The 9,357-nt window shown below is 36.6% G+C and overlaps 1 protein-coding gene across 1 annotated transcript in view; it reads left to right on the top strand.

The window, feature by feature from the left end:
* The first annotated feature begins 2,918 nt into the window (after positions 1 to 2,918).
* LOC107095113 (cryptic protein-like) overlaps positions 2,919 to 9,357 on the top strand; it is an 8,246-nt gene continuing 1,807 nt past the window's right edge. The window contains exons 1-5 of the mRNA XM_015391086.1: positions 2,919 to 3,050; positions 3,160 to 3,215; positions 3,937 to 4,089; positions 6,730 to 6,844; positions 6,977 to 7,086. Of these exons, the coding sequence (XP_015246572.1) occupies positions 3,028 to 3,050; positions 3,160 to 3,215; positions 3,937 to 4,089; positions 6,730 to 6,844; positions 6,977 to 7,086 (457 nt within the window). The 5' untranslated portion in view covers positions 2,919 to 3,027. The remainder of the gene's footprint in view (positions 3,051 to 3,159; positions 3,216 to 3,936; positions 4,090 to 6,729; positions 6,845 to 6,976; positions 7,087 to 9,357) is intronic.

Below are 9,357 nucleotides of genomic sequence, written 5' to 3'. Positions count from 1 at the left end.
CAAATTAGTTTTAGGTATAAATTAAGATTGTTTTTGAAAGCCGTCTTAGATTTAGTTTAAATTTTTATTTTCAGGACTGTCATTCGTTTTAGTCACATTTTAGTCATAACCATATGTTATAGTTTTAGTTTAGTTTTAGTCGACTAAATATAAAGATTTTAATCAGTTTTATGTTGCACTTTTTAAAACAGTTAACCTTTACAATTTCAAATACCAACCAGATTCTTTCCCAGACAGACAGCTCTATCCTAGATGCTACAATATCTGGGTATAGAATGCTGCCCTTCAGATCATCATTGCTGCTGGGTGGAAAATTTTGATTTATAGAATTCAAATAAACTTTTTATGAATTAATGTCCTACTTTATACAAAAGTGTCTCATAAAATCTGTGAGAATAGCAGATCTACTTCAACACATCCTATTGGTTAATATATCAGACAGACAAGCTGACCAAATGTCCAATAAAGGAATGATTTTAGACATCCAAGGTTTCCTTCCCAAAGCAAACACTTCCTGATCTACTATGAATTATGCATTTAACACAGATCTATAAAATCTAAATTACTCCGAAAAAGCAAAGAACAAAAACATTCTCACTTTGATAAGTTTGGCTTTATTTCTTCAATTTATTCATTGTTTCCTGTTGCTCAGGGGCAAAGTAGATTTAAACCTATAATTGCCTTATAAATGCATTAGAATCCGGACCTAAATTTCCAGAATACATTGAATAAAATGCTGAAATACTCAAAGGAAACTGAGAAAATGTTTCGATGACAACACAAGGAAACATTTACATCTGATTTGAATAAAAATAAACTATGAGAGAGAAATATTCAAAGATCTATGTACCTTTTCACCTGGATCTTTATCCAACAATAAACAGAATGCATTGGAATACTATCTTAATTTGGGAGAAACTAAAGAAGGTTTTGCATCACTTCTTTGTAAGCGCAGAGTACCGGACCATTCGAGGTTATTTTCACTGCCATGATCCATCTGCGGTCCTGCAGAATGTGCAGCGCTGCAAACCAGGTGCAGGATGGGGAAACATGACGCAGCAGCACAGGTGATGCTGCTTAGCAGCTTACAATGCAATGATGCATCTTTAACGTCTGACAGACCACCTGCTAACGTTTTCATCCAGTCACCGACGTCAACGAAAACTCACACCCACGAAACATCATGTTTTCATCATCAAAGATCCTTATTTATCTCATTAGTTCTTTTTATCCTCATGAAAAAAGGAGCGTAAACTGAATAATTTTGCCATCGTCATCATTGATAAAAACAACACTGGATCCAAATGGGTTTATCTGTCGAACTGATGTTTAAAAGTCTTTATACTCCAGTTAACAATCGATTTTTTTTTTTAATTGATTAGTCACGATTAATCTGATTAATTATTTCAGGCCTAATATGTGATCTGGTTCTGATAATTATTAAAACCCTTTTTTTTCCAGCTTTATTGACATTCCACTGTCACAACGAAATTCCCGCTCAGCATTTAACCCATCACCTTAGGGAGAAGCAGGCTGCCATTGTATAGAATGCTGAAATATTCTGGCTTCAGAGATTAGCATCAAGCTAGGAGCAAACCCAGCCTCTCAATCAACCGTTTATGCCTTAATTATTCCCATTCAGCCTTATGCTCCGGAAACAGTCATGCTGGGCTAAAATGGAGCAGCAACTCTACAAAGGTCCAAATAAAAACTTGGAAAAGTCTTCAGAAAGCTCAGAGAAGTGTTGATAAAGAGCAGATTATGTCAGATTAAGGTTGGGCTGCTTGGAAAGCTGAGAAAATGAAGTTTAATCCAGGACTCTGTGTGCTGTTTTCATTTGCATGCATAAGCAGTTTCTGCCTGCTTTCTGTTGAGTCTTTCCTGATGGAAACATCTGGGTCATTAACATCTGGGTGAACAACATGAATAGAAAGACCAGGCTGGGGGCAGGGTGGAAATCCACAGCAGATAAAAACAAAAAGAAGGAAAAATGGAAAGAAAAGAAATAATCTGCTCTGAGATAGTTATTTTCAAACCAATTTAGTTTTCCTGTAATTTAAAAAGACGATCAACTTATTTCTTCACAGAAAGACAAAATAATCCCTCAATTTTTTACAGGAAATTAAAATAATCTGAAAGTTAGTGTTAAATTCCTGTTTCAAATGTCCATTATGAGCACACTTTTTAATTTAAAGTTATTAATTAAATAACAGGAAGGATTTGTTGCATTTATTATTATTTTCTTTTTCCCATTATTAATGATCATTTGGAGATAAAAGTTATGCACATTTAAACCTTATTTTAAATAAGCCTGCTTCAGTAAAAATAAATAAATAGATTGAAACGTTTGTTTTCTGCTGAACCATATGGAAGAGGATTAGGGCCACTGGGAAAAAAAGAAGTTAACTGATTTTTTTATTTTATTTCAGTATAGTATGGGAAAAAAAAGTCAGAATTCTGACTTTTTTATTGTCAGAATTAAGTCAGAATTCTAAGATTAAACTCACAAATTCTGGGGAAAAAAAGTCAGAATTCTGAGATTAAACGCACAAATTCTGGAAAAAAAGTCAGAATTCTGACTTTAATCTCAGAATTCTGACTTTTTCCCCATACTAAACTGAAATTAAATTTAAAATCAGTTAACTTTTTTTCCTCTTCCGTAGAACCCTCTTTTCTTCTGTAAAATGGAAAACTTTCTCGTCATCTCGCTTGTTGATTCCAGGCTGCAGACAGTCGGAAACGGGGAGCGATCGGAAAGGGGCGTGGCTTCCATCGCCCCTCCCCCCCCCTGAATGGAAATCACCTGGAGAGCAGAGGTTTAGTTGGATGATCTGAGGAGCTGGTTTCTCCACAACTGATCCTGAAAACAAAAACCTGAACTTTTTTCTTTTTGCTTATTTTAGTTTTTTTAGGAGCAGCCGCAGATCTCAGGAATATTAACGGATTTTTATCTTTATTTAATAATTGTGTTTCAAACTGCAAGGAGTGGAAATTTGAAGCACTTGGAAGTATTTTCTCTGCCATAAAATGTGGAGGCTGCAGAAGTTCTGGTAAGTTCTGAGAGGAGATGAGCATTAAAACATGTTTTTATTTTATTTTTTATTTGTTCCCCCTAAATTATTTAATTTAAATAAACGTTCTGCTCCTTCTGTCTTTCAGGGCTCTGCTCTGTGTTCTCTGGTATCTCCAGTCTGCTGCAGCTTCTCCTCCTGCAGGTCAGTCCCCCCCCATCATGCCTCCTTTCTTACTGTGTTTAATCGGAGCGTTGATGCCGGAATGATGCATTCACGTACACCTCGTAAAGAAAGCAGATAATATTAATTAGTGTTCTTTTTCAGCAGCTTTAGATGTAAATCTGGGACCAGATACAGGTTTTGAACACAGAACAAAAACCTTCAGTAACCTGCTAACATTAACTGCTAATGTCATTAGTTTGCATGTAATAATTGTCTGGATTTCAAGGTGTAATTGAATGCATCATGGTATTAATGGTCCCTGCAACAAACTAAAACCTGTAGACCTGTTATTTTTCTGTGTTTAAACGTGAATTAGGAGGTTTTTATCCATTCACAGACAGGCTGTGGTTTAACAGGCAGTTTTGGGTCCAGGTAGCCAATAGTTTCATCTAATTAACACATCAATCAGATCCAGTAATGGGAGCTTTTTCAGGAAACAGCCGGCAGGAATGTGAGGGATGCTCACAGATGAAAAGAGACCCAACAATGTGGCCATCAGGGTTTGGTTTTTAGTTTGCATCAGTTAATCCTAAAGCTCACCCCCCCAACCTGCTTCCTCAGATTATCACAGAAGATCAGCTGGTCTTTAAGGGTTCTTCTTATTTTCTTCTGATTCCTTGGTTATTTTCTCAGACTTTATCTTTTTATATTTGATGTATTTTTTTAGACTCTGAGAAAAGCCACCTCTCTTCTTCTACAGCATCCCCACCTTCTCCTCCTCCTCCAGTTGTGCAATCCTCCCATCCCTCTCAGGAGTTTCTGGCTCAGTTTACCCAGATGAGCTCTCCAAACAGCGGGGACCGTAAACACCGGGATGCCAGCGCCGTGCTGCCCTTCATCGGCCTCACCAGCAGTAAGTTTGCTCCGACACTCAAGGAAGGAAGCAGATTCAGAAATTTACCTACAGAAAGAGACTAAATCAAACAGTTTACGCATATATATATATATATATATATATATATAATATTTTTTTGAGACTGCAGAAAAAGCAGCTGGGTTTTAATTTACAGAAGGAACAAACATTAATTCTCTGAAAGCTCAGAGGGTCTGGTTTTCTCCGGCCATCATCAGGAAAGCTTTAGTGTTTTTCTGCTATTTTCAGATGTTTGTTCAGACTCTCTGTGTTTACTGATGTGAAGCGGAGGAGTGATGCAGGAATGTACCGCCAGCTGCCGACTCTGGTTTATTTCACAGGTACAGAAGACCTTCAGCAGCTGCAAGCAGAATACTGACAAGAAAACCTCAGAACACTAATAAAAAAAAAAACACCCAGAGAGTTTATATGAGGGGTTTAATTATTTATTTACATCCAATAAAAACCCAAAGCTGTAAACAAAAATAAGGGAAGTTACAGGAGCCATAGATAGTATCTGTCAGCTAATGATGGCCTCAATCAGCGGTAACCAATTAAAATCAGCGAGGTCAAAATGTTGCAAATCATCAACCAGTAAAGGTCTGGAGACATTTTTAATTATAATCTGTTACTTTAAACAGAATTTAACACTGAAATAAAATGAGGTGTTTATGCATCCATGTTATACATTGAATTTGTAAATAGAAAAAAATAAAAGAAATAGAACAGTTTTCGATTTTAAAATCTAAAGTGTTTTTTTAAGTAGAGAACAACAATCTGTCATTTTGGTTTAAAGATCATTTCCTGATTCCCATATTTTCTCAAACAGCTGAACTGAGCGTTTGTTATTTCTCTTTCTTTTTTCTGTCTTAATGTTGGCAGTGGGCTTTAGGCTACAAAAACCATCTAGAATTAAGTAAAAAAAAACTGAAATTGAGTGTATTTACTATTAATTTTAGCAGTTAAATAAGATTATTTGCCAATGGAATGAGGATTTCTACTCCTAAAACAAGATAATTAGATAATATGCACTCGAAATAAGACAAAGCAATTGTTTTTTTTCTTATTTTAAATATAAATTGTCTTGTTCCATTGGCAAATTATCTCAGTTACCTCCTCAATTCAAGAAAAAATGCACTTAATTTAGATTTCTATTTTTTGCAGTGTAGGCTGCCCTGCAAGGCTTTAAACCTGGGTTTAACCGGAGACTAAGCCATTCTCAAGCACATATCAAGGAGCTCATTTTGAGCCTGGATCCAGATTTATTGTTGATTCTGTTCATGGTGGAGAATCCTGCTTCACAGCAGCAGGTTGAGCCAAACATCCTCTAAATGTGCAGGGTCATCTTTGAGCACGCCATTTCACTTTTCTTTCACCAGTTCACCGCAGTTCTTCCAGCAGTCCACACTTTCTCTGCTCTCTTTTTCTCATGGTCTTCTCCTTCTTTCCCATCGCCCGGCTTGCCACAGGTTTGCCTGCTGTGTCTAAAAGTAGCAGCAGCAGCAACCCAGACTGACAGCTCATTGGCTCATTTGGATCACGTGCAGCCTGGAGACGGACGCTCCCCAGGGCTTTACCGTATTAACAGGAGAAGAGGCGCAAGGGAAATTAAACACTGCCGTCGGAAAACGTGCAGTAATTTAGAAATATTTTTAATCAGGTTGGGTCCGGATCCGGACCGCGGTCCGTTAATCCGTGACCTCTGGCCTAGTGGTTAGAGCACTGCGCTTGTGAGAAGGTTGCAAGTACCCGGTTCGATCCCCACAGCTTCCATTCTGGGTCCCTGAGCGAGACCCTTCACCCCACACTGCTCCCCGAGCGCCACACAATGGCAGCCCACTGCTCCCCAACAGGATGGGTGAAATGCAGAGAGTTAATTTCTCCATTGTGAGATCAATAAAGTTCAATTTCTATTTCTAAACGGCAATAAAAAAAAAGGGATTTACTGTCAGCATTACTGTGATTCTTCATCTATTGTAATGATCGCATGTGAAGATCGTTTTCCATTGAAGGATCCAGAATATTTTCTACTTTCTGAAAGTTTTTATGGTTGACAAAATCTGTCAAAAAAATGTTTTTTACCCTAATCAATTTGAATTAAAATCAAAATGTTTGCAAGGCAGAAACGGTTTGGTTTAAAGAAATGTTTAACCTTTACCAAAACAAATTTATTTGAGTGAAATTGCAACTTATTTACTTTATTAAACTTAGATACATATTAAAAAATGCATCTACCAAAAGGAAAAAAAAATATAATAAAATCAGTTAGCTTAAGTCAAGCCAACTTTATCCTGTTATTATCTAATTTAGTATCTTCCTCTAATCTGACATATTTAGCGATCAGGTTCTATTATGTCAAATAAACCACCTTTGATTAATGTTAGCAAAGTTCAACCCTTTTCATTCTAGCTTAGTTTAATCAACAAACCTTAGACTAACTCAAAAAAGAGACATTTGTCCAACTTCAAGTGTCCTCCCCAAAGAACAGTTTTTCCCTTATTACTTCAGCATACTATTACAAAAATATGATATTTTCAGGCGCTGGACTGCAGAAGCAACAACCAAAGTTCAGAGATGAACTTTCTATTATTTAAACCACATTGAGATCTATTGAGCAGGAGCTGTTTTTCTATGTTTCAGGTGCTGAGCAGAGTCGTAACTGCTGTAAGAATGGAGGAACTTGCATCCTGGGCAGTTTCTGTGCGTGCCCCCCATTCTTCACCGGGAGAAGCTGTGAATACGACACCAGAATTAGGTAAAAACAATAACATTAAGACCTGTTATCATATGAGTGTGACCAGATTTACAATATTTGCTTCATGAACCAGTTTCCTTAGAAAAATTAGATTGTTTCTCACTTTTTTAGCTTTTTTTCTCTTGTTTGCAGACGATGTGATTTTATTCCTCATGGAGAGTGGGTCCAGAAAGGCTGCTCCTACTGCCGCTGTTTCTACGGCATCTTGCATTGCTTCCCTCACATGTTCAATAAAGATTGTGGTAAGAAGTTTTTTTCCTTCTTCTTTTTTTATACACAACAATTAGGCGTCCTTGTTTGATATAAATATCAGCTCCACACAGCAGCTATACTGAGAGCTCATTAGCAACCTTTTATTGTGGTTTTTATTCAGTTCTTTATTCCCTGCCATGTTGTTCAGGTAATCTCTGAAGGGTTTAGGAATCTCTGAGGTGTGGAGAAGCAATTAACACCCAAAGGTTACAGTAAAACTAGCTATTTGCATGTTTGAACCGAAACAAAATAAATCTTTCTGAGTGTAAATGGAGTCTTAATGACTTTGCCTCACCTTCTAATTTACAATTCAAGGCTTCAGTCTCCCCAAACAGTCCATCTGACTCCTTCTTGGAAGTGGGGCCATAAAATAGAAGCACATGTGCTGCACAGACTTGTGTATTATTTGGCTTTGCCCTTCTGATATACAGTTTGGTATATTCCTGACTGTCATAAAACAAAAAGAAACCTGAATTACTTTGCTTTAAAGAACTTTCCTAATAATTACGATTTAGGTTCTCAGAAACATTGTAGTTAATATACAGCAAAATACCAACAATATAAGATGTTGATTTTCCTTCCAAAGGGTATTAGTTGGTGAAACTGAATTGAAAACATGAATGGTGCACCTGAACCGACCCTCTACCTACGGGTCAGAGATCTAACCATTTACATCGTTACATAATACAGAACGGGTTGCAGCTAACAATTATTTTGCAAATCAATTAATCCGTCAATTATTATTATTTTTTTTTTAAATAAAAGCATAGAGGACGATCTTTTATTTCTGGGTGGATCGTCTAAATCAGTGGTCCTCCTAACTGTCAATCATTCTGGTGATATGTTTCCATAAGGCCGTCCCATGTGTTCGTCCTGTTAGCGATTTTTTTCTGCGCACTTTCAGGCGTATATCTGTGGTGAGCTACGGTTTCAGGCACTAAAGCTTATCTTTCTCACAGCGGTTCTTTGAAAATGGCCGAGGGTCGGAAGAGAAAATGTTTCTACGAAGTGTTTGAGAAGAAAAGAAAGGCCTCAGAAGAGGCAGATATATCCCAGAATGCTTTGAGGGGAGAGCTTTCCTTGCAAAGCATTATGGGATTTACTGCAACTAATAAAGATGGTTCAGGGACAGCGTGGTGGAGGAGGAGTTACACGACCAATGCAGCAAAAAGCAGTGATCATCTCTCAGAACGTGCAGTTTGCTATAAAGTCCGCTATATATTCCCAGCTGTATGTGGAAACAGCGAGCCTGTATGAGCTATGAGATCAGCACATTTTAAACAGAGTTTGCACGCAGTTGCACGCGCATTTTTATTTTTAAAGTAGAGAAGGCGGGTCTTTTAAAACTCCTCCACAATACCTTTAATGAATTAATGAATTAATGATCAGATAGCAAAAGGTTTCTTAAAGAAGACTTTTATAGATTAAATTAGGTGAAACTTTTCCACTTGAGGAGTTCTGCATAGAGCAGATTGAAAGACAAAACATTTTTATCTTAAATGCAAAATTATATATATATATACTTTCTTTTTACAACCTTGGTATAATTGTTGCTCATGTTGGGTCCCTCTGTCAGCTAAAGGCATGTTTTAGAATCTCTATACTCCAGCTAACGGTTAATCGATTTCTGAATTAGCTGAAGATTATTTCAATCATTAATTAATCAAAATGAATCCGATTGTTTCAGGCCTTTATTAATATTATTAATTATTTATATTATAATATATAAGTAATTAAATCCACAGAACCAGTGCCTTTACACTATGCTTTCAAATATCTCTACATTTTCACATAACTGTCTTTATATTTAAGATCCAGCAATTATTCATATAGGAACTTTTCATTTGTCTCAGTTACTAAATTGTTTCCTTCTACGTCTTCGTGAGCCTGCTAATGTTAGCATTGACAGGTGAGAGCAGAGATTTTTAGTTCTGGAAGAAAAATATCATCTTGGGGTAAAAATCATGATTCTTTGATTCATGAATTCTTTAAAAGAAAAAGCATTTCAAATGATTCACACGTCTTTTCTTACAGCTATAACTCCAGCTAACCTCTCCTGTGTTAATGTGTTAATGGTTATTATGGTCATCACTAGTTACCGTCCACATTAGTTATTGTATCTTTTCATTTACTGACTGGATAAAAATATCAGACTTAATGATTAAACCAAAGTGACTCCTGCATTAGCATCATTGGTAACATCCTCAAATGTTTTTAACTTTTTAAAATACCATAAAAAAAAAACAGACTAATTCACATTA

Source organism: Cyprinodon variegatus, unplaced genomic scaffold (genome assembly GCF_000732505.1).
Source record: "Cyprinodon variegatus isolate N-32 unplaced genomic scaffold, C_variegatus-1.0 Scaffold524, whole genome shotgun sequence".
NCBI classification, from domain to species: Eukaryota; Metazoa; Chordata; class Actinopteri; order Cyprinodontiformes; family Cyprinodontidae; genus Cyprinodon; species Cyprinodon variegatus.
The sequence above is the reverse complement of the archived record's forward strand: the minus strand, read 5'-3'. Positions and strand labels throughout refer to the sequence as shown.